This window comes from Dreissena polymorpha, chromosome 11, assembly GCF_020536995.1.
Source record: "Dreissena polymorpha isolate Duluth1 chromosome 11, UMN_Dpol_1.0, whole genome shotgun sequence".
Lineage (NCBI taxonomy): Eukaryota > Metazoa > Mollusca > Bivalvia > Myida > Dreissenidae > Dreissena > Dreissena polymorpha.
The window spans coordinates 25,554,630-25,581,468 of NC_068365.1; the positions used below are offsets into that span (position 1 = coordinate 25,554,630).

General features: G+C 36.3%; 1 protein-coding gene and 1 pseudogene across 1 annotated transcript; one reads left to right on the top strand and one right to left on the bottom strand.

The window, feature by feature from the left end:
• Nucleotides 1-6,947: 6,947 nt before the first annotated feature.
• LOC127851729 (uncharacterized) lies at nucleotides 6,948-9,343 on the bottom strand. Its single transcript, XM_052385591.1, has 2 exons — nucleotides 7,803-9,343; nucleotides 6,948-7,083 (listed from the first exon to the last, which is right to left on the bottom strand). Exons 1-2 carry the CDS (start codon nucleotides 9,117-9,119, stop codon nucleotides 6,976-6,978), a joined length of 1,425 nt encoding a protein of 474 aa, XP_052241551.1. The 5' UTR covers nucleotides 9,120-9,343; the 3' UTR covers nucleotides 6,948-6,975.
• Nucleotides 9,344-16,524: 7,181 nt separating this feature from the next.
• Nucleotides 16,525-26,106, top strand: LOC127851905 (uncharacterized; annotated as a pseudogene).
• The last annotated feature ends 733 nt before the right edge of the window (nucleotides 26,107-26,839 follow it).

Genomic DNA, 26,839 nt, shown 5'->3' on the forward strand with positions numbered 1-26,839 from the left:
TATATCAATATATTAAATTTAAAACAAATTGTCCGAGAAAATAGTCAGTATTATTATTTTTTATTCAACTTGCTATATTATCAATTTTATGTATGGGTTTTTGCTATTGTTATCAGTATCTCTAATAATTGAAATTGAAAAATGTTCATCATATATTAAATCAGCAAGATAGGTTATTTAGCTTTCGCTAGTCGCATTGTCTTGTCGACACATTTTTTCAACTATGATATATGCGCATTGTTGGAATAGAACAATAAAACCTTGACCTTTACCCGAATGGCCCTAAAAACATTACTAAAATTGGTCTGATGTAAAATTTCTATATCCCACGTTTATTTCCAATATCTTGATGAAAGCTATAAACCGCTAACCTATCGAAAAATAGCCGCTTGCCCGCTCGCCAATCATAATCTTATCTGCAACTTTGAAAACCTGGCTGAAGCACTTTTTTAACGGTTATAAGGAAAATGAAATCCTTTTGCGTAGAATGTTCAGGAAAAGACGCTATAAAGCAGTTCGGATAAGTCATCAGGCCCAGTTCCACACGACGTGTGTCATAAACTTTTGCAGGTCACATATTTTATTTGTATCCCTACAGGTCAAGTTGCTATATACATTTACGCTCGTTCTACTTATGCCAGAAATGCAGTAATTTTTCATAACTTCCAGTTGTCCGCAACGATAATGATATGTGATGCACCGGAAGGCACGTGCGGATGAAAGAAAAAAAATGGTTGCTTCGAGCAGGGCGTTTTACTATTATTAATTATTCACAAGAATAAATACATTATTTGTCTCCCTTTGTCCACAAAGCACTTATATAACACACTATTTTGTTTGTGTGACGGATAAGAGAAAAGAGCAAAGTATTTTTAAACATCTAAAACCCACTACTATCAGATGAGTAATTATTCATATTTGCATGACAAAAACAACTAGGTGTTTTTCGGTAAATTTAAATGTTTAAACTTTTATTTATATAAGTGTTTTATGTAACTGCTTACAAAGAACGTCGCACATATTATCTCCGTGTAACAATGGTTAAATACGCCTCTAATCGAATAAACGCATTTTTTCGTCATTTAAGCGACAGTCGATGCTATTCTTGGGTGTCGCGTTCTGAGAAAACTGGGCATAATGCATGTGCGTAAAGTGTCGTCCCAGATTAGCCTGCTCAGTCCGCACAGGCAAATCAGGGACAAAACTTTCCGCTGTTATGGTATTTTTCGTTTAAAAGAAGTCTCTTCTACATGAAAATCCAGTTAGGGCGGAAAGTGTCGTCCCTGATTAGCCTGTACTGACTGCACAGTCTAATCTGGGACGACACTTTACGCACATGCATTATGCCCAGTTTTCTCAGAACACGACTCATATTCATGGTATGTAAACTGCTCCGTTGATTTTTTTTAGAGCGATTAGAAAAAGACCGTTATCATCACCGACCTTAAAGGAAAGAAGATTATAAAACACGCACATGCACAAAATAACATAACACTCACCGCGGATACCCTCTAAAGTAACAGCAAATATATGTCGCAAGTCTGCGTTCCTTTTTTTTTTATATAATTGCAAATAAGATGAATACAGGGTCTGCAATGCATTTGTAATAAACACATCTTTACAATATCGTGAGTGAAATCTTTCGTGAGAACGTTTCAAACTGCAATAACTATCAGAAATGATAAAATAAATCATAACGCTGAGGTCATTGAACACTAGTAAGTTCATTAAAACATGTTTATGCTTATTCCAAACATTCTAAGTAGGAAGGAGTAATGTGAGCCCCATCTGGCGACATTACAATCGACTAAAGTGTCTACTTGTAGACATTTTCTAATCATTTTTAAGTCAAACCATTACTATAAAAGCTTTATTCATTTAATGAAAAAAATGCCTGGCACAGCATTGCTGAATTGCTGCTGCGTGACAACAGTAGTCGTATAAACACCCACACCCATCTCTGAGACATGCATAGCACTCATTTAGATGCACAATTGCAGATGCGAATGTGATAAGTATTGTGCCTGCAAACACTTAACAATACGTCTTCACAACGTCAGTGCCCTCATTAGTTGATTAATTGCACACTTATCAAAACTAAACCATGGTTATTTATTAGTCAGTAAACAAATCTTTGTCTTCATTATGCGTGATTTTTAAAACAATCATACTGCTGTGTCATTCTTATTTAATTCCATCAGAACCCACAATCGTTGTTTTTTATCCATAAGGGCATTAAAATAAGAAAATACAGAAATGGTTTTGATGCAGCATGACCACATCTGATGCATTCGTAAGCGGAAAGCATCTTTAGCAAAAACACTTACATTGTTCAAGATTTATACCATTTTTTTATATGTTAATATTCGATTTATGGTTCTTTTTACCAATGCCAAATACAAATACCAACATTTGAAATGTCATTGTGTTTTTCCTGTACTTTAAGATATGGTGGAATGAAAACACGTAGACAAGTTAAAACAAAGCAATACGTCCACCATTAGCTGATAAAGCAAATCTGTGTTATGATTTATTTATCAATTAATTGTTTACTCGGCTTAAATCTAGGCCCGCATAAAGTTCAAAATCTTCAAATTGACAGCCGTTATCAATAGACAATTTAGAAATATTTAAATGTTTTGACATAAGGCCTTATCCTTAAGTGGTAGTTACCAGAGTACATAGTAAGGTGACTTCAAGATAAAACACGCCGACAAGATGGCCTCAATATTTTTTATTATTAAATATCATTTGATAATTTATTTTATTTCTAGCCCAGCAACATAGTTTACACATAATAACTCAAAATCACTTCTATTATAATATACTCATGACCTTTATGTTTCACTTTAGTGCTATTATTAAAATACTTAATTAAGGTTGTTTCTAATTTCGCACAATGGTTATTTTATATGTGAGCTTGATTATATATAATATCGGTGCCATTGTAAAAAGCTTTACTAAGTTTTTTTTTTTTTATATCAGCTTGGTTCTTACAAGAGTTATTTGCGTGAATTATCAACCCAAAGAAAGAGACTTGCATCAACGTGGCTGCTGTCTTTATTTAAAAAATAATGTAAATACAAACAAACTACACACTTATATTAAGGCATCGAACTAAATCAACAAAATGTGTGTTTTATAATGTCAATGTCCTACACATTTCGGATTTGTTTCCAATTGTATGAACATGAAATATGAAAAATCTGAACAAATGACTAGGGCGTTTCAAGATTTGATGGAAAAATATGTATTCCTACTCAATATTACCATAAGAAACACCAGTGATGTTCACCATAGTAAACCGGCTTAAAACTATGGAATTTCAAAATGATACATAATTATTAAAACTGTTTATAAACTAAGTTAACGTTATTTAATACATAAAAATAAAAGATACCAGGTAATCGTGTTATCTTTTACTCTTTCATTTCGTGAGACGATCATATTTATGAACGTGCTTTCAGGTTTCTAATAACAAACATTTAAGTCGAAAATTGTTAACTTCAAACATATACAGTATCTGAAACTTTTCACATCAACTGTTAAAGATGGGGTTTTAATCGGATAAACACGTCATTATAATTTGACTAAAGTGCAATCGGAAATCTATTAAATATTACATTAACTTTAATAGAGCTGCAAAGACCTTTATTCTCGATAGTAGATGTGAACCTTTTATATGTAGTATTTACATATAATATTGTACTCTGATTATTGAATAAACACCAGTTACTGAAAGTGGGGGTACGGTGCTCAACAGTTATTAAAATGGGGTTTAATTTTCACATTTTGATGCATATATTGCGATTGCCTTTTGGAAGCATCCTGGTGCTTATACAAGGTAAACTATAATGGTTATTGAGTCCACCTTTCCATGAAAACTGCTGAGAAATCCTTATATATGGTTTCAAAATGCACATAAAATTAACCGTGTTAATCGTAAACAATGAGGCATTTGCGTATAGAGTCTTCAATAACTTGTTTAATATTAATAATGCATCTACAGGATTTATACCGAGGTTAAATGAATATCAGTAGATCATCTTGCGCGTAAGGACAATGTCGAATAAATATGGTAAATGTACAAACCTTTCAAAAATTCCGACGAAAACATTAACAATTCACCCATTAAGCGCCATTTTGAACACCAGTTACTATTTTTCTCACTTACGCCACGCCAGTTACTTGCGTACGATCCACCCCCTGGGTACATATTTGAGTCATTTGTGGTGTGTATATCATTTTGAAAACGATCATCATTAATTGTATTTGTATTTATGATCTTGAAGTGCTAATAGAATTCATCAATAGAGGGTGCCTTACTTACTTTGGGTTTAGGTTTTAAGGAGTTGACAATTTTTCAGTATTGTTTTGGGTTTTTCTCATTTACTGATCTAAGTTTTGAAGAGGTGTTTTAATTATGTTTGTTAATGAATATATTCATTGTTCTTTTGTTTTGCTATTTGCATTTTTTAATCTTTATTTGTTACCGTTATTTTTTACCCTTCCGGTTTCACCGGAGGGGACTTATGGTTTGCGCTCTGTGTGTCCGTCAGTCTGTCAGTCCGTGAGTCTGTCACACTTTTCTGGATCCTGCAATAACTTTAAAAGTTCTTAATATGTTTTAATGAAACTTGAAACATGGATAGATGGCAATATGGACATTATGCACGTCATTTCATGTTATTTCTACGTCAAAAATTCTGGTTGCTATGGCAACACTTTATTATTTATTTTTATATATATTATATTTCTGATAATGGTGGCAATAGTCTTGTTATTTTTTGTCCCCTACCGGTGAAACCGGAGGGGACTTATGGTTTGCACTCCGTCTGTCTGTCAGTCTGTCAGTATGTCTGTCAGTCCGTCACACTTTTCTGGCTCTTGCGATAACTTTAAAAGGTCTTCATATTTTTAATAAAACTTGAAACATGGATAGATGTTAATATGGAGATTGTGCACGTCATTTCATTTTGTTCCTACGTCAAAAATGCTGGATGCTATGGCAACAACTATATATATATATATATATTTACTGACAATGGTGGAGTTTCACCAGTAGGGGACCTTATTGTTTGGCAATCTCTTGTTGTATATTCGTCTTTAGCATTATGGTAGTTTTGTCTGGCTTGAGAGCATTGTGGTCCGAACCAGGGCTTGTTGTTGGGCTTATTTACTATATGATTGTTTTTTTTTCAGGGAACGTTTGAAGTGCCATGTCGTGGAAAATTGACTGTAGTTTGCTGGTAATGAATTCATCTGTTTTCTTTGGATTGAGGGTAGGTGTTAAGTTGTGATATTAGATTGCCTATGTCTGCAATGTTAATGTTTTGCTTAAAATGGTTTTTCATTCCTTGTTTTCAGGCTGGATGATTACATGTTGGTTTAGTGTCTTGTTTTGGCATTTGGTTGTTCAATATTTTAAAGGTCCATGTAAGAGCACTGTGTCCATCAGAGAATAGGGGATCTGTTGCAATAATCTCACATCAGTTAATGTATTGGAAGAAATCGGCTGTTGCAATGACATAATCAATTACAGACTTATCTCGGAAAGTGAGGACACCTGAATTTTTATCTGCGTTTAGCCTTCCATTGAGGAAAAAATGTTACTGTTTTTAGAGATATCAAGCAATCGGAACCCATGCATATTTATTTTTTTTGTCTAGGGAAACCCTTGTAAGTGGAACTGACAAATTTTCAATGATAACACATTTATCGAGTTGTTGTTGAATTTCTTCGTCAATATCAAAGAGTTGTTAGGGTTTGGGTCAGAACGTATTAAATCCTTCATTGAACCTGTTCGAGCATTTGTGTCGCCAGCTATGCAGACATATTTAAAGTTACTACATTTGTCATTTATTTCATTTTCTAAAGTGTTAAACAAGTCGTCGTTAAAAAACCTTGAATTTTCTGGTGGCAAATACAGTGTACCTAGTAAGACATCTTCATCTAGTTTGAATAAGTGTTTGGATATGGTAACCCAGAGTATTTATTCTGAGTTAATTGGGACAACAGGAACATATTGGCTATTATCCTTTCACATGCCTTTAAATCAGCCCGATAACCAGGTAATCTAATAACCCAAAAGATATTAGGCTAGTTGACCACGTGACCTCGAATATCAGTCAGTTGCTCTCCGCGCATGCGCATGCCTTTACTATTTTCTATTAATGAAATAAACTTTTTTCTATAAATAAAATACCAAATACATGAAAAGTACTGTTTGTTTAAACATAATTATTCAAACAGCATAATTTCGTCTTTGTGTATTGAATTTATAACGATTTACTCGAGTTCTGTGTTGTTTAACAAGATGAAAGCTAGCCTAAACGCTTTGCATGACGTGACGTCACAATGTTTTTGTTCGCACGATTTTTCCCATATTAAATATTTAAACACAAAATACTCGAAAACTAGATATATTTTAGAAACATTTCAACGAATGTTGTAAATGTGACAGGATAAATAGAATAATAGGTTGGTGACGTGGATGGAGAATGGTTATCTGGCTCGTCGGTGGATCTTATCGGGTTCGCTTTCGGCTCACCCGATAAATTCCTCCGACATGCCAGATAACCATTCTACATCCACGTCACCAACCTTTTATTCTCTATATATTGTCTTTTACATAAATACCAATGCCACCTGATTTTCTCCTGTACGGTTGCAATCTGTGTTTGATATAAAATGGAAACCGTTAATATCAACAATGTCATAATCATCAAGATGTGTTTCTGAAATGCAAAACAAGTCAAACATGTTTACAAAGTAAACAAAATCAGGGTAATTCAAACGTTTTTTTAGGCCACTTACATTCAGGCAACATAATTTTAAGTACGTTTCTGATTTCAGGTTACTCAAGGCGCCTCTCCCCCCTTGGGCCTATTTGGGAGAGTTCGAGGGATTTTCACAGTTCCCGGTCTGATGATGAACATCGTTTCCATCCGTGTTTTTGTGAACAGTTTGCGGAGTTCAGGAATTAACACGTGTTGCAGATCGATCTGTGTTTGCGTGGGTATTCGTTGACTTTGCTGTCCATCGGCGCTGGAAAGCCGAGTCTTTGCTACACTTCAGTTTCTCCTTAAAAACAACAAACTCATGTTTGCAATACCAGACGAGACGTTTATTTGCGGGACACTGTGCAGCCAAGTTCAACATTGAATACATACATGACAAAATTTATAACTACAAAATGTGAACCGACCGGCCAGGAAAAACCAGAGACGGTTAACGCTGGAAACCTGTGCTCGTTTGCCAATTGTCGGAACACAATACGAATGTCGAGCCTCATTCATGTGTCTGGTTTCATATAAAAATCAAAACATAAACAATCACAACAAAAAACAACAACAAATTTTTCTTAGCACATAGAATTAAAATAAAACCTGTCCGCACTGACTGAAGACGCCTGGTAGAATGAACTCTACACAACATAATCATACGTTTGAGATCCTCGTGCAAGACTGACCAATCATTTTATTACTGTAAAACAGTCTCGTTTCGCGTAAGACAAATAGTTCACGCTATACTATCGAAACGCGTGAAATAAAAAGTCTTTGCTACACTTCTGTTTCTCCTTAAAAACAACAAACTCATGTTTGCAATACCAGACGAGACGTTTAGAAAACGAAAAGATCGGGCTGGTGGGACAAAAAAATAAAAAAAATAAAATAAATAAAATATTAACTTTTTAACATCACAATTCTAATTTGAGAATAAAAATGCCAATATTTATAACGCCAGAGCCTTAGACACACTCAGTCTCCTCTCCAAGGAGTCACAGACATATCTATCCTTACTATTTTCGCTCTTCCAGCGACCATGCCGTTTCCAACAACGGTCATTAACTCCCGCGTTCGCCGCGCATGTTGCGCCCCCGGCACGTACCCTTTTCCGTTTTCGGTTTCCCAGCAAAAACCTAAAAATTGTCTATGTTCTGGAAAAATCATTATATGATGATAAGCGGATCTAATATCAAATGAAAATAAATAGTCTCCTTTACAAAAGATTTGTTTAGCAACTGATTGATCCTCGAAATAGACCTTGTATTTAAATAATTCTGGATTTATATAACGACAATCTAAAACAAGTCTCGGTTTTCCGCTTTTTCCATAAGCCACAGTCAAAGGATTAACAACGACTGGAGGTTTGTTCACTTGAGAAATACAGCCCTTAGCCAATAAACTTTCAATTTCGCTCGACACAAATGAACAATTATCATTAGCAGATTTGTTATTTGTTAAAATAACAGACCGTGGTACATCTCTAAAAGGCAACTTGTATCCATTATTCACAACATCTAATATGTACTCGCTTGCATTTGCGTTTTTCCAATACTCGTAACAAGAATAAAGCCTACCTACAGGCGTTTTTACTGATATTTTGCAATCGAATTCTACTTTTTTCTCAACCACACTACAATAAACATGGTTACTTATCTTGTTATCTTTCAAAACAACGGCTCCACCGTCTGGGACTACAGCCTTGCACTCTGCTCGCCAATGTCCTGTACGCCCACACCGGAAACACGTTCCGGGCCGTCTAGTCTGCGAAGCTGCCGTTGACTGATTCGATGCCGATGCTACATTGCCATCGCCTTTGACCGGAAGAACGTATGGAGAGAAACGACGTGCGCGGTTCCGATGCTCTTGGCGCAACTTCCGGTCTGCCTTCTGCTGGGCTCTGTAGATTTTCTTTTCGTCATCGGAGTCCTCTGCTAATGGATGTGCTTCATACTCATGCACTACTCTCCATCCGCTATCTGATGAGTCTGCTAATCTTATGAGCTTCTGTCTATGCAATAGAATGTCCGTACCTTCTGCAATCTTCTTATTCGCGGCTACCACAGACTCGGTGGGCTGCAACCTGACGGATTCTTGCAAAAATCCTTCTGCCTCTCTTAATTTGTTCAAAACTTGGTTGTTGATCTTGTACTGCTCCTCGTTACCCTTCTTACGAAACGTGTAATTCTCGTTCCTGGACAAATTTTCTTGAATATAATTTAACTGGGCTTGCGACAACTGTTGATTTTCGCTCATTCGTCTTTCCAAACTCTCAAATTTCCTTGAAATAATGTCCTCCAAATGAGAAAGAATGTCATTCTCTTGACTCGCCATGGCTGCACGACCACGTGTAAAACGAACTGTGTATTAAGAGAAGACAATAAAACCTGTCCGCACTGACTGAAGACGCCTGGTAGAATGAACTCTACACAACATAATCATACGTTTGAGATCCTCGTGCAAGACTGACCAATCATTTTATTACTGTAAAACAGTCTCGTTTCGCGTAAGACAAATATTTCACGCTATACTATCGAAACGCGTGAAATAAAAATTCCCCCGAGGCAGACGATCTTTTGCTAATCGGGGCATGTGTGCGTCTTATTACTGGATCAGATTCAGATTAAGGACGCCTGGACGTGTGTTTATGTTCATTGGAATATGAGCTCATTTTGTTGGTGTAGATACCATGAACTGTTGGATCTGAGGCTCCTTCATGTTGCTCTATGGACTCATTGGACTGTGTATTGTGGACTTGACTGTGATACGTGACTTGTGGAGTGGGCACCTTATCGCCGGAAGCGGATTTATGGTGCACATCGTATTGGTGGGGTTTCGTACCAAGTGATTAATGACTAAAGTTGCTGTTTGGAGAATGGTGGGCATTAGTCGTGATTCTGTCACCATTCAGGACTTCGCTCCAATCAGAAAACGTGTCTGCCACAACATGACCATCTGCCACTATTTTTGCAGGATATACAGTTCTTATTTTGCTATTTGGGTGCAAACCACTTTTCAGCTCTTTTCACAAATTTGGCGAGCATTAGCAATCTCTTAAGGGTAGTCTCTGTTTATGTTAAATGGTGTATTTCTTAATTTATTTGCATTTGCAAATACAATCTCTGTATCTCTAAAGTCAAGCAAATAAACGATGATAGCTCTGGTGGAATTCGGGTGGAATCTACCTAGTCTATGTGCTCTAGGAATTGCAGGGCATGGGTCAATTTGAAGATTGTTTTTAGGAACCTGGCAATTGTCGAATGACAGTTTTCACCTTTCATTTCGGCTGTACCGCCTATAATAAGGTTATTTTTCCAACATCTAGACTCCAAATCAATTGACTTGTATTCGAGTAATCTTAATCTAACGTCATGTTTGTACACTAAATTTTCTAGTGATTTCACTTGGTTGTGTAAGCTCAAGCAGTCATCAACTTTCTGTTCAATACTGCTCATCCGCGCAAACATAACATACAGTTTATCGTCAATACATAGTTTTTCATATTCATGTTGTGAGATTGAATGCTCCTCACCTTGAGTACTTTGAAGCCGTGATTTCATATAAATATGATCATATAAATATGACGAAATTATTTTGTTCTAAACTCTCCACGAGCGAGATGTATTTACATCATAAAGAACAAATACCATTTCAAAATTTATTTATTTTGCATTTTATTTTAATTCTAGTTGTCAATACACTCCTGCTGGTGCGGTATGTTGTATATTATGTAACAATGATTACTACAGATAGATAATCTGCTTGTTTTATTACTGTCTGTGCCAGATGAAATTGATAACAGTAGATCCCTGATAACATGACTTCAGAAACAAACAGGACCGACTATTGTTTGACACAAGCTTGATTTATGGCAGCTCTAAGGTGGTTATACACCAAATTCTGCTAACTTGGTGCAACTTCCATGCCATGATTTGCACCGGCACATGCACTTTAGTTACCTACTTATTTTGTAAAAAAAACACAGCAAAGTGAATGAACTTAATAAATGAAATTGGCTTCTTTAATTTTGCACTCATTATAATGCTGTCATAAGATGACAGTTAACATCCATGTATTGTGTACTTTTATAATAATTGCAACACAAACTTGTATGATAAATATAACTTTGTAGTCATGATAGCAATAAAACATTTTTTCTTTTGATCCACGCGGTACAAAACACCTTTTACACCATTTTCCGTGTTGTGACAAACATTAAAGTACAACTGATTTATTATCATTCCAATTAATTTTGATTGATTAATGTTTGACCACTAAAAGTATTTTTCGTTTGATACAAAACATTTCACACCACTTACACACAGGCATATAAACCGTAAAAACGCCGACCACAGGTGTAAATGAGACGTTAATTGTGACAACCGTATTTTCAGATAATTAATCAAGACATCATATCTATGATTGATAATTATAAACTACTGATCATATAATACCTTACATCAATTTCTGAGTATTTATTTTTTGTTTGGAGGGGGTGAGTTGACCTCAAAAAGAGCGAGTTGACCAAAAAACATGTGCACGTTGATTTAGGTATAAGTTGACCGGCCCACTTGTGTTTTTTGTTTTGCTTTAATAGCAATTGGCAACTCGAATCAGTATATTAATTGATAACTTATATCGAACAATGGCTACTTCATTTATGAAAACATAAAGGAATTGTATAGAATCAAGATACATTTACACTACATGAGAAATAATTAGTAAATGCAACATGTCGGCTACTAATTCATATTTATTGAATCAAGCTCGTGGACTTTTGAGGAACTATTTTGGGAACATGGCATTTACTAGTGACATTTTAAATTTGAGCTGAATTATTCTGTTTACAGTGAAAGAGTATTTGTGTTTGGTTCATATATTTTGAATGGCTTATCATTCATCTAAATAAAATCCACCTCATGAAAAATCAGTAAAATGACACACTATTTCTAGCTCACCATCGCCATTTCTTAACATACAATTTGAAATCGTCTGAATGGATTTGGTAAAAATATACTTTTTGCGGTTCTTAATATGAACTTGTTTTCAGTAAGGCAATGCAAGCAATAGCAGCATAATAAACAGTAAAGAATCCTTTTTCACATTTAACAAAATAAAAACGTAAGCAACACATTATTAATGGAAGTTTTATTTAAGACAATTTGTTACAAAATAAGGCGTGCTATTTAAAATGTTTTATGCAAAGCTTTAAATATTTGCTGGATGTTAAGTCCACCACCGTCCCGTCGATTATCCTTCGTAAATTCATGGCTAGAATCCATTTGCGTCCTTTGGGAAGCAAAAGATTCAAAAGATAGCAAATTAAAAAATGCGAGTAAATAATGAACACAGTCCTGTATTCAGTGATGTTTTCGCAAAATTTTCGTTACTGTACATAACGAATTAGGGACCATACGGACCATGGACCGTACGGCTGTACGGCCCAGAGTATACGGCACAGATTTGCGGACCAAACGGGACATGTCTAAATTAATAGTGTTTATATTCATTTAGTGTTCCACCTCCTTCAATATTGTATCAATAAATGTATTAAAATATTAAACGCTACTGTAATAACATTAATGACAACATACTTGCTTAAATTTGAACAATTGCGGTCTATACGGACCATGTCTGAATTAATATTCATTTCGTGTTCTACATCATTCAATATTGTATAAATACAATTCATAAAATATTAAAATTGCTGTATTGACATACTTGATTTAATTTGAACATTTGGGGACCATACGGACCATGTGTAAATTAATATTCGTTTCGTGTTATACTCCCTTAAATATTAGATGAAATATTTAAGTTGCTGTAATAACAAATTACAACATACTTGTTTAAATTTGAACATTTTCGGACCATAAGGCCTCGATTTGCGGACCATACGGACCTTGTCTAAATTAATATTCATTTCGTGTTCCACTGCCTTCAACATTGTATCAATAAATTAAGTAAAATATCAAAGAAGCTGTAATAACATAAATGACAACAAATTTGTTTACATTTGAACATTTGCGGACCAAACGGATCATTTCTTAATCAATTATTATTTCATAATCAATCAAGATTGTGAGAAAATATTAAAGATAAAAACGACGTTGCAATAAACGGCAATTGTTCTATTATTTAATCGTTTAATGACACATCAATTATGAATTATTGTGATACGTTACATCAACCAATATCTGTCACAAATTGGGCGTACTCGAGATGCCAACATAAGCCGACGTTGTCTAAAATAATGACGTTTTTTAACACTACTTTTACTTAGTTACAACATTTTATTACCGAAATCTGAACCTATTTTATGTGGTGCTTTGTATAGACCTCCTTTACAACAGAACTTTTATACCAGTCTAGAATCTTTGTGCTCTTCATGCAATGATTTTTTAGAACATGAATCTATTTTATTGGGCAATTTTAACACTGATGTGTCCATGAACAAACGTAATACTCTTTTAAAGTGTTTCAAATCATTTATTAATATGTTTCATTACAAACAATTGATTTCAGAACCAACTAGAGCTTGTTCTACCATTGAAACCATAATTGAATTGATATAGGTTTCTAATATTGACAACATTACTCAGTCAGGTGTAATTCACACTTCCTTTAGTGATCATAGTTTAGTATTTTGTACTAGGAAAGTTAGTAAAAGTCCTATTAGTTCTCATAACAACGTTACTTTACTTTAAGATCTGTAAAAATTATACTACAGAAGATTCTTCAAGCAAGTCTTTTAGCCATTGACTGGACTCCGGTTCTGTTATGTGATAGTGTTAATGAAGCTTGGTGTATTTTTAAACATCTATTTTTATCTGTGATAGACAACATAGCTCCTGTAAAACAGACCAGAATTAAGCAGAGAACAGAACCTCGGATAGACTCAGACATTCTCAGTGCTATGAATGAAAGAGACAAGGCCTTTTACAATTATAAAAAGGATATAAGTGTAGATAATTATAACATATTTAAGACTCTTAGAAATAAAGTTCAGATACTTGTTCACAATGCTAGAAAAGATGATTTTAACAATGTGCTTGATCAAAATAAAAATGATTCATCATCCTTATGGAAAACTCTTAAAAATCTTGGTTTGCCTTCCAAGAAAGGTTCAGCAACATCTGGCTCCAATATTTGTTTAAACATTGATAATAATATTTGTTTTGAAAAGAAACTTATTGCTGAAACATTTAATGAATTCTATAACACTATTGCATGTAAACTTGTTGCAAAATTACCTGAAAGAGTACACAAATTTGGTGTTAATTTTGTTAATTCTTTTTATGCAAATAAGGGTGTTTATGCTAATAGTTATTCTTTTTCCATTGTAACTGAGAGTAAAGTTCTTAAATATTTAACTTCACTTGGTAAAAATAAAGCTACTGGCTTAGATGGCATACCTTCGCGTTTTGTCAAAGACGGGTCCTCTGTTATTGTTAGTCCCTTAACTCACATCATTAATTTGTGCCTCAAACAAGGTCAAGTCCTTGATCTTAAGACGGCATGACTTGTTCCCCTCTTTAAAAAGGATGACAAATTGTCTGTAGGTAATAACCGGCCTGTGTCCATTTTAAATGTTTTTTCTAAAATCCTTGAAAAGGAAGTTCATGACCAGGTTGGATTTTATTTTAAAGATAATAAATTATTGTATAAATTTCAGTCCGGTTTTAGAAGTGGCTTCTCCATTGATACTTTTTTAATTCACCTAACAGATTTTATCAGGTATGAAAATTATAAAGGTAATATTGTTGGCACGGTTATGTTAGATTTACAGAAGGCGTTTGATACAGTCGACCACTCAATTCTTCTAATGAAACTTCGAGCAACCGGTCTTAGTGATGGCGTTTTAAACTGGTTCAAATCATACTTGTCTGATAGAAACCAGCTTGTTGATGTTTCCGGTACCTTTTCTTCTAAGGCCAGTATAACCTGTGGTGTACCCCAAGGCTCAATCCTTGGACCCCTTCTTTTTCTAATATACGTGAATGATATGTCAGCTGTGGTTAACAATAAATTGTTATTATATGCTGATGATTCTGGAATCCTTGTTTCTGGTAAAAGTGTATTTGATGTTGAAAAGGCACTAACAGATTATATGAACTTGGTTAGCCAATGGTTGATCGACAATAAGTTGTCATTGCACTTAGGTAAAACTGAGTCAATTGTGTTTGGGTCCAAGCAAAAACTTAGGTAACAATCTAGCATTGATATATCTTGTAATGGTACACCCATTGTTTCTACATCATCCGTTAAGTATCTTGGAATTACCCTTGACCAAAACCTTTCTTTCTGCTCAATGGCTGAGTCTGTTTTGAAAAAGGCCTATTCTAGGTTAAAATTCCTTTATCGTGAGAAAGATTTCCTTACTCTGCATACGAACAAACCTCTTGTAATGTCACTGATTCAGTATCATTATGATTATGCTTGTTCTGTTTGGTATAATAGTATAACTCAGACTTTAAGAAATAAGTTACAAACCTGTCAACATAAGTTAATTAGGTTTGTTATTGACCTTGATTCTAGAGCTCATATTGACCATTCTCACTTTAAGTTCCTCAACTGGTTACCAGTTCACATGAGAGTAAATCAAATAATGTTTTGTCATGTCTTCAAAATAAGAAATTGCCTTTCTCCAGATAACATGAGTGAACACTTTGTTTCCCAAGATTCTATGCATAATTACAGCACTAGGCTTATTAAAAAGGGTGGGTATTGTTTACCCAAGGTCAAATGTCATGGTTCCAAATCTTTTTCTTTTAATAGCATTTAACTCTGGAACTATTTTTTTTTGGTTTCGAACTTTTTTTTATTCACAAAGAAATAAGGGCATATAACAGAGTATAGGTCAGTTATAAAGTACAGTTACATACAGTTACATACAGTTACAGCTGTATAAACATTCATTCAAAACGTGTGAATCAATATCTAATAGTTTCTTTATAATTAAGTTATATATTGGTTATTCACAAATATGTTAATACCCTTTTTGCATAAATAACATAGGATACTTCATTTATTATATAAATTTACTCTGGAACTCTTTACCTGAGTCACTCACAGAGGTCAACAGGTTAGAAGGCTTTAAGGTTGCCATTAACAGTCATTTAATGAATAATATTTAAATGTTTATATATGTATATCTTTTTCACTTTTTAATAAGCAGATATTAACTTCGGCTTAGGTTTTTATTTCTAATAATTATTAGTTCATACTTCATAACATACATTTAAGCAATATATTAAATTAAGATACTTCATGATACCTCATATCATCGAATTACAACTGTAAAAATATCTATGTGTTGCAATAATTGATAACATTATCAATTGATCTTAGTTTCCAGCTCCTGTGATACTATTGTGTCTTGTGTGTATTTTCTGAGCACTACTGTGATAATTAGTTTGATATCTTTTGAACGGTGATATATATTTTTTATTTCATTAAATAATTATTTTAATATGAACATAGTTATGTTTAAGGTCAACATAGTTATGTTTAAGGTCTGCCTCTTTTTGTCATGCCACCAATAATAAGGACCACAATGGAAATAAGGGCTTACTCTTTTTTGTGTTATCCTTGGTTTGGTGAGCATGTCATAGTTTATTGTACATGATATAGTTTTTAATAATTGCTTATTATTTTATTCTATGTTATGTTGTGAACTGTGTATATGCTTCCTATGCCGAAATAAATCTATCTATCTATCTATTTACAGACGTGTTAATCAGTTATAGCATATTATCATCAATCAGTAGCTGTAAACCGTGACAATAGGTATAAATGACAGGGACAATTACCATGTGTCTATGTCTGTGCGGACAAATACTCGACTGAAAACAGCGAATTAACGTACACCAGGAGAACCAAACAGTGCGTAATCATCTAATAATCGTCATCAGAAATTGTTCAATTGTTAGGTAAGTGAGTTGTTTTAATATCGCAATTTTGGTATTAAATTTCATTTTATTATAAATACTCTATTCCACGGAACATTTAATTCACTGGATAGGTAGTGCTGTTAGCGATAGCGGCCATTCTTGAATTTACTAATGGTAAATGGATTGAACACATGGTTGAAACTGTGTGTATAATATAATTATTTTGAAAGGATTATTTAATAAAAGTAAGAGATTATACTAAGTAACAGATTTTTCTTCTTATTCTTGCGCGTAGTGAAACATTTCATAACAACCTGGCCAAAATTGGCAATTTTTGTTTCTTTGGTTGAAAGTTGACGTTGGTGTGGTGTTTTTAATATTAATTTTCTCGCAAAAATCCCGTCTTAGTCATAAGTTTATAGTAACGTTTTGGAGATGAACGAATGGCCTTGTAATTCAGGCGCCCATTTGAAGTAGTAAAAAAGGCAAATGCTGGGGAAAGAACTTTAACATAAAAATGCTCTACCATAGGAATATATAATATTCCATTAATTAAATGATGTGCTACGTACTAGTTATAAATCCTGAACATTTTTGTGCAGTTCATCGAAACGTTCGCTGTCCGAGTCACCCGCTATATTGTTAACGGTGCCACATAATGTCATCACCCGGAAGATAAAAAAGGAAAAAGTTGTGGTCTATAAGAAAGCCCCGATAATGGCGCGGATTTGTTTATTATCTTGTTTGAGGATTTTAACACTACTTCATTAACATTTGTTATTGTTACCTTCATAAGATAGACAGTTCATAAGAAAGTTCCTTACGCAGATTTTTTTATCAGAAGTTGAATTTTACAATATGTAATTTATTCCATAATTTGAAGTATTAAAAAATGTACAAACTTAAATTCACTCGAGATGATCTTGAAATCAAGCAAGTCAATTTTTTTTAAATAATTATCTTTTTTCCCACTTAAAGAGAAATACTAAGCGTCTCATGTTTTGTTTTTGGCATTTCAAATTTAACTTAAGAAATCTAACTCCCAAGAGAATGCGCTGAAATTCTGAACATACAAATATAAGATCATATATGTAAAGAAAGTGAATCTAGATACCATTCACATTCGAAATTTGACTTAATTTGCTTATAGACTACCAGAACACTATTTTCATTTTTTGCGAGCTACTCTTTTTTAAAACAATCAATCATTCGCGCTTTAAAAATAGTTAAGAAATATTTAGGGTTGTGCAATTGCGGATTTTGAAATAAAAAAATGTACTACTGAAAACCTATAATCGTCCAAAATTTACATTCGATACCCAATTGATTTTACCAACCTGGCAATCATTCAATGCTTGAAGGTAAACCTTATGACATCACATTTTTTGTGTTCACAAATTTGAACCAATATTTCATGATAGCGACATAATTGATAGGTAAAGTGGAAACGGCCCACCTCTCCATAGACTGCTGCCGAACGTGTACTTGTACTAACCTGCAGAACACGCCTACAAAATACAAGATGAATACTTTCTATATATGACACTTATTCAACAAGAGTTTTACCCCACCAGTATCTAACATTCGTTCCGTAGCGATTTACAATGCATCAACATTTCTTACGCCTTAGGGAAGGAGAGATTTGGACTGAAGCAGTAAGCAAACCTCTCGAGACCACCATAAGCTCCGAACAGAAGATTCTGTGAAATAAAAAAGATCCGAGCAGAGCTGCGATGCCTATGGAAACGCTACAAACAGTCCAGCGAGGTTGAGAAGGAGGGAATTGTGAAACTAAGAGAAGAGGTTAGATCATGGCAGAAGACACTAACAAACGCAGAGAGGCTCAAGACAGAAAAGGTGGGATAGAGCAAAGAAGAGGAAAGCCTTCGTTGGTGACCCATACAGGTTCACAAAGGACTTGCTGAGTGGAGAGACGTCTGGGAAACTTGAAAGCAGTCAAGCGGATGTAGAAACCTTTTTGAGGGAGGTCCACTCCGATCCACTAAGAGAGGAACCCCTTGGAGAGTGCAGTAGAATCATACAAGTCAAGGACCCAGACTGCCCATTGAACATGAATGAACCCACTTGGAAGGAGATCAACGAAGTGGTCAAGAAAGCTAGCTCTTGCTCTGCACCAGGACCAAGTGGCATACCTTACAAGGTTTACAAGAAATGCGCTAAACTTCTTCGAAGACTGTGGTCACCCATGCGAACTGTTTGGCGAAAGGGTACTGTTCCGGCATGTTGGCAGAGGGCAGAAGGATGTCTGGCACCGACGGAGAAGAACTCAAGACCATCAACCAGTTTCGCACCATCTGATTGTTGAGTGTGGAAGGGAAGATTTTCTTCTCAATCATAGCTAAGCGACTGACTACATACATGTTGGAGAATGAGTATTTAGATACTTCTTTACAGAAAGGTGGGATCCCAGGATTCTCAGGGTGTGTTGAGCACACCAGCGCACTCATTCAGCTACTCCATGAAGCTAGAATCGACCACAAAAACCTCACAGTGGAATGCATACGGCTCAATTCCACACCACCTTATCGAGACGGCTCTTCGACACTACCACATTCCAAACAGTGCAAGAAATCTCATCATGGACTACTTTTACGGTATCAACTTGAGATTCTCTAGCAACACATTCACTACAAATAGGTTACAACCGGAGAAGGGGATTGTTACGGGATGTACTATCTCTGTGATACTGTTTGTGATGGGCAGCGGAGAGAGAGTCAAGAGGGCCCAAAACAAACACAGGAATCCGTCTTCATCCAACAGGGGATTTATGGATGACATGATTGTCACCACTGAAACCCACGTACATGCTAGATGGGTTCTAGCGGCTCTTGAAGAAACAGCAACGTGGGCAAGAATGAGGTTTAAGCCGGGAAAGTCGAGGAGCTTAGTGGTTAGGAAGGGAAAGGTGACAAGCCAGTTCAAACTGTGTATCCAGTGAGAAGAGATTCCCTCCCTAGAGGATAAACCGATTAAATGCCTAGGGAAATGGTTTGATTCCTCATTGAGAGACACACATTGCTAGGACATGCTCAGACAGCTCGTAGCAGAGGGTTTGCAGAGAATAGACCGAACTCTCAGGGAAGTTCAAAGCATGGGTCTTTCAACACGGTTTCCTGCCAATAGTGATGTGACCTCTCATGGTTAATGATGTCCCTATCAGCACTGTTGAGAAGCTAGAGCAGATGATCAGTAAGCACCTGAGAAACAGGTTAGGCCTACCGCCATCCTTCAACAACATTGGACTGTATGGCCGATTTTACAAAACTCCAGATGCCAATAAGCTCTCTAGTAGAGGAGTTCAAAGTAGCAAAAGCACGTCTGATGCTGACCCTCAGAGACTCTGAAGATGGAAAAGTCAGCAATGAAGGAATTCAGGTCAGGACAGGGAGAAAGTGGTCAGTGAGCAAGGCGGTAGACACTGCTGAAAGCAGTCTTAAGAACAATGATGCTGTGGGATCTACCAACGTAGGAAGAGAAGGACTTGACACCAGACAGACCCATAGGTGGGGAAAAGCAGGGAAAAGAGAAAGGAGAGACCTGGTGCAGAAATAAATCAGAAACCTAGAAGAGCAATCACGGGCAGCCAGGGCGGTCCAGCTTTGACCCCAAGGAGATTGGACGAAGTGGAGTACACCAGAGAGGAAGCTCACGTGGCAAGAACTGTGGACATATGAACCACTTCAGCTAAGTTTCCTCCTGCGGGCAGTGTATGACATGCTTCTAACCCCCACAAATCTTCAGCGATGGAAGCTGACAGAAGACCCTACTTGTCCTTTGTGTGGGAGTATAGGAACGTTGCGGCACATTCTGCCATCGTGTCCAACAGCCCTTGCACAAGGCGCTACAGGTGGCGTCATGACCAAGTACTCAGAATGTTGGCCGACGCACTAGAAAGAAAGCGGAAGAAGAAAAGACCCTGGAAGAAATCAGGACCCCAATTTATCAGCTTCTTCAAAGAGGGTACAACAAAGCTCACCGCCACAACCAGTTCCAGATCTTGTATTCTGCAAGATGCTTACGACTGGGAGATGCGCGCAGACGTAGGGAAGAAACTAGTTTTTTCCGATGAAGTAGCGCATACAACTCTCAGACCCGACATAGTGCTATGGTCAAAGGCGGCAAAGCGGGTTGTCCTTGTAGAGCTAACTGTGCCATGGGAGGAGAGGATCGATGAGGTCTATGAGCTGAAGAAATACGAATACCAGGATCTGGCAGATGTATGTAGAGAGAGAGGCTGGAAGACATGGATCTTTCCGGTGGAAGTCGGATGCAGAGGATTTCCATCACAGTCGGTGTGGAAGATGTTTGGAGCGCTGGGCGCCGAAGGAAGAGCCATGAAGACTACAATTCACGCCCTTAGCAAGACAGCTGAACGAGCATCCAGTTGGCTCTGGTTAAGACGCAGTGAACCAAATTGGAAGCCATCGAAGACGAGGTAGTGATTGGCCATCACTACCTGCCCCGCCACCTCGAGGTTGTACCAAGCATAAGGGGGCAAAACAACCTATGACAGGTGGAGCTTGGCTGACGACGTCTACGTTCAGCAGTTGATACTGTATCATCACATCACTTACACTAACATTGTGAAGCCCGTTAAATCGTTAATAGACGAAGATCCACTTGACCGATTTGCCTTGACTAAACAGATCGGTAGAACCATCGACCTTCCGCAAGTCTGCCGGAATGACGTCCTCTCATGAAGGATCGAACCGGTCAATCACTGTTTTGATCTCACGTTAAAAGGGTCTTGTGACTTTAAGTCAAATACTATTACCACTAGATCGCAGAGGCCCTTATTCGAATATCACCCCAGCTTCCCCATCCTCTTCAACATCAACTTGTGGAAATTCATTTAACGTCTTCAAATACGTGAGGTTAACCATATTGTTTCTTATATATTTCTAACTATGTTAATCACATGCAATACCCTGTTTCCCATGAAATATAACTATTACGATTTTTTTTATACCTAATGATAAAATATGACATTTCTGCAGTTGAAATAACAGCAGTGTAAATAAACAAATTGTTCTTTTCACCGGTGAAAATAACACATTTCGGAACTCCCTTTTCTCTTTTAGATTATCATAAATACTTACATATATATTTTCTATGATAACGAGTGAATTAAAATCGAAATTCCACCGAATCCAACACATTTTCTTTTTATTTTATGCTTTTTCACCGTTTATTTACATTTTAAAAGAGTTTAACTTGAGAATTTCGCTGGTATAATGACGTCATTTCGTTAAAATAATGACGTCATTTTATGTGTTGAACTGTATTGAGGCACGCCACGGGAGAAGGGGTAACTTTAAGCGAAAGGGAAACAGCTTCTAATTATTTTATTGAAAAGGTGGCATTAAAGAAACAGAAAATGTGTCCGTGTCAGTGTACATGTAAGCTCGTTTGTTATTTCACTCGTGATCATAGAAAAATAATATTTCCACTCGTGAAAATATATTTTCTATGATCATTCGTGAAATAACAAACGATCTTACACTGACATGAACAAAATCCCTAATATCTTACACCATGTGTAATATACTTTTTAAGCGTTTTCATTGGCTTATTGTCGTTTGATTGACCAATCGCATTTTGTTATTTTGCTGAAATGACGTTGCAACGTCAAATGACGTAACGAAATGTACACAACATTCGGGATTTATCATTATGTTGCGTTAATATTTATTTAATTTGCTCATTTAAAAGCATGTGATAAAAATATATGACACTCGTTGTCATTTCATACCATATTTTATTAAACTCGTCCAAGAAATTCGTTGCTAAGCTCGCAAAAGGCTCGCTAAAAAACAAAATTCCTGAACTCGTGTAATAAAATATGAAATGATATGACAACTCGTGCCAGATCCTATATATATGCCCTTAGAAATGCCGGTTGTTTCAAATGATATTATTTTTCTCGACAGAGAAATGGATAAAAAGAAACCCCGTGTGTGTATTATCGGAGCCGGACCGGCCGGTATGGCGGCTCTGTACCAGATTAAACTAAACGCCGCAGATCAAATCAATGTGGAATGTTATGAGAAACAAGAGACCTCGGAAGGCTTGTGGAATTACACTTGGAGAACAGGTATGCTATACGACGATGGTGTACTGTGTTTTCAATTTCGTTGGAACCTAAATTCCACGATTTTCAATTAAAAAGCATTAAATACAGGCTTGCAATATGATCAACGAATTAAAGATTCAACAGACTGTTTAGCTCTTACTTACGTGGTGTTAACACCACGTAAATCAAAGCACAGTAGTTCGTTGAATATTAAATTCGTTGAAAGCACACTCACGAAACCCACGAACATTAATGTCCAACGAATACTAATGGTTTAACAGTATTTGACAGCGTTAGATCGACAAATAATACATGTCTAAAGGTTTTCATAATGCTCGATTTATACGGGTTTGGGAAGGTCCTATAGAGGTAGGCAAAATATGCTCATTGTAATTGATTGATAGTTCCAGCTAATTCATTCTACATCGATTGTGAAACAAGTTCTTACAACTTATATTTATCACCCCCGATTCCGATTCCTGGATACATAACCAGTACTAGTGGCGAATGTGGATTACATTTACCCATTTATGCCTAGTGGACTCTCCCATCCTTCTAGATTGGATCAATTTATTTCCAAAATTAGGGATGTCTAGTACATTTATTTCTATATTTAGAATATTACTTTCAGAAATTCCTGTAAGCAAACAGCGCAGACCCTGATGAGACGCCGCATCATGGGCGTCTCATCTGGGTCTACGCTGTTTGCCAAGTCCTTTTTTCTAGACGCTATGCATAAATGGGTGAATGCAAGAATCGCAAGGTCGACCCCGCTCATCACGGGATTCAGACCTTCGTGTCCCGATCAAGTGATACACGTGTGTGTGAACCCGGCCTGTCACACCATCCTGATAATTACGAACAAGTCGTAATATACATCCAAATACATTCTGGAAACGTTCGATTCATACATAATTTCGCGAATAGAACACTATTAAACAATCTGCATGACGACGTAATCAATCGGCTATTTAGTATTCACGCAGTCACACGCACGAGTCAATGACTGACCGCGAGACAATACGAAATTTAAAGAAACAAAAATCCTGCGATATCTATGAAAAACTGAGGGTTGAAATGATTCGAATGGAGATCATTGAGACAAAAGGAGAATGCGGTCATTATAATAATCCTTCGTCTTAATGTTGTAAAATGTCTTCTGGTGTCCGAAGGTGATTGTATTTGGTAAATGGTTTTAGCCATGGATTTTTTTCCAGGGACGGATGAATATGGGGAACACGTACACTCAAGTATGTACACAAATCTGTGGCTGGCCGGACCGAAAGAGGGCACAGAATATATGGACTATTCCTACAAAGATCACTTTATAAAACTGCTGCCTTCCTACGTACCACGTGAAATAGCCCTGCAATATGGCAATGGTAAGGATTGATTTTGGACTTGGATTGGAATTGATTTTAAAAGTGATTTTACGCCTTTATCATTTAAAATATATCACGGTGAATATTACGGCGATCAGTGGACCTATCCATACTCCTGGCATGCCCTCAACAGAACTGCGCAATATTCCTTCCTAACAATACTTGTTCACTGGTGAGAGACGAATAAACGTCTGAAAGAGTATTGATCGAGCCAAGGTTCAAACTCAAGACCCATGTATTCTAAGTCGGATATTGTAAGGGTAGCGGGTATCTAGAGGAAGCAAGAAACATTTAAAGAGAGGTTCTCAAACTCTTTTTATCATATGGTCTAAATAAAAATTAAGTATTTTTCCTTATATCTAATGCAGCTATGTTATCAAAGAACAGAAGGTGTGGAACAAATACATAAATACTTTGTTATAGTTGTGTTTAATTAATGTTTTCATAATATGGTTTTAATGGTCATAACCTATGTCAGTGGTATTTTTAATAACAATTGCGTTCAAAACATCTTATGTTTATGTTTTAATTATTCTAGTTAGTTAAATTGAGTTTTTTGTATATATTGCCAAAATTATTATGTTTGATTGAAAACATTTCTTTCAAAAAGTACTGTCTTTGCATCATTTCATGTTGGCAACATAAAGGTTTCAGCCAGGAATTTGTTATTCGGTCCCTTTGAAAACAATGAGTGACCTAAATCGCCTTCTTAAAAAAAGTCATGTGAATTTGCGTTCTTCTTTCTACAGGTCGATTTACCAAAGGCCAATGCGGCGACATGAAGTCCCTCGTTCATTGTCGGCATGTCGTCACAAGTGTCGAATACGACAATGATGCAGACCACTTTACGGTATGGGTTCGAGATCTTCCCGGTAACAAAGACAATAAGGAAATATTTTCCCACGTGGTGGTGGCTTCAGGGGCATTTTATGTTCCAAACAGTCCAAGTTTTGAAGGCATTTGTTCGTTCCCCGGTCGTATCATTCACTCTCATGATTTCAGAGAAGCTAAGGAGTTCGCAGACCAAACCGTTCTCATCGTTGGTTCTTCTTTTTCTGCGTCGGAAATCGCCGTTCAGTTAATACGATTTGGAGCAAAACACGTGATCGTTACCTACAGGCAACATCCGGTAAATTTCAAGGGAACCAGAAGTATCGAGGAGCGGCCGATTGTTACAAAGGATCGACAACAACACCATCCATTTAAAAGACGGAACCAGCGCCGATGTGGACGCAGATAATTCTATGTACGGGCTACCTATACCATTATCCGTATCTTAAAGGAGGTCTTAAGTTCGATACAGGTGTTCCCGTTTGTGTGATGCCAAATAAGATGTACAAAGGAACCGTGTACACACAAGGCGGCAACAATAAACTATTGTTTATTGGACCATTTGAATCTTATGTAAGCTTTTCCTTGTTTGACATCCAAGCCAGATGGGTCTACAAGTACATACTGAGACAGTTACCAAACGAACCACCAACGCGAGAGGAGATGATGAAATCTGTTTGTGAATGGCAAGGAAGATTTGCAACACTCGACTCGATATTTGCAAAGATTACATTTCAGAAAGACATGTTGATAGTGCTTGCTTAAGATGTGGGTTATCCGACAGAATGTGTAGAGAGAGCGTATGCAGTTGTCTCCCAATGCATAGCGGACCGCATGGAAAACATATGGACTTACAGAAGTAAAGCCTACCGGACTGTTTTTACAGATGAACAGTCACCGGCTCTGGGATGAGTCGATGGATGACGATAAATTGGTCAAACAATATACGGTATAATTAGGTAGTTTTCTTAAAACTCGCTTCTGTAACTTGTTCTAAGATTAATGAAGTAACTGACTTTTTACAAGCTTATGTTACTTCCATTGGAACATAATTTATTCAAATGCAACTCTATATTTAGTATACATTTTATATAATGAAAGTGTGTTCAATAAACTATTGTTTTGAACTGACGAAAATGAAGATATATCATGAATCAGTGTTGCTGATGTTTAAAAAAAAATATATAACTTAAAAAAATATATATATGTTTTCTTACCTTTTGTTCTGTGGTTAATAAGATAAATCAATTTCTTGAAATATGTTCTATTGAGAAACAACCATACCATAGGAAATTGAAGTCTTTATCCCGAATGATTTTTCACCTTTCCGCCACAAGTTTCTGGGTAAATGAAAATGGTTAACAAATTAACAAACAATAGACATTATTGTGGGAAAAGGAGAAATTCCACAAGATGAGCAGTTTCTCCGTTTACCAAAAATGATTTCTACCCTACCACAAATGGAAGTCTTCATATTCTTTTTTCAATTGATGTATGCAACCTCTTTATATTGGGGACAGTTCAAAACTGTCGTTTTTAAAGTGTAAAATTACATGAAGAAATCACTTGCTTCGATCTCTATCGATGCGGACGATTCTTGCAAATACGGCAACATACATATTAATGAAGGTTATTAATATACAGCGAGCTTTTGAGTTTTTTTTCGCTGACACGGCGGTAAATGCACCTATATACGTATGTGTCCTATTATTTCCCAACTGCAAATAATATTCTTTCAAAAACACGGAATGGAGTTCCACATAAACGCTTTAGATCATCGGTGCAAAGACAAATAACCGTTTTATATATGCTAGGCAGTGACCCCCCTCTCGAATCACCCCGCGTGAAATATAA

Bases quoted from the DNA above. Each gene is read 5' to 3' on its own strand.
- LOC127851729 (XM_052385591.1), bottom strand. From the start codon at position 9,119: ATGGCGAGTCAAGAGAATGACATTCTTTCTCATTTGGAGGACATTATT. The intron at 7,084-7,802 runs GTAAGGATAGAT...GTTGTTTTTAAG, and splicing joins TCGCTGGAAGAGCGAAAATA to GAGAAACTGAAGTGTAGCAA.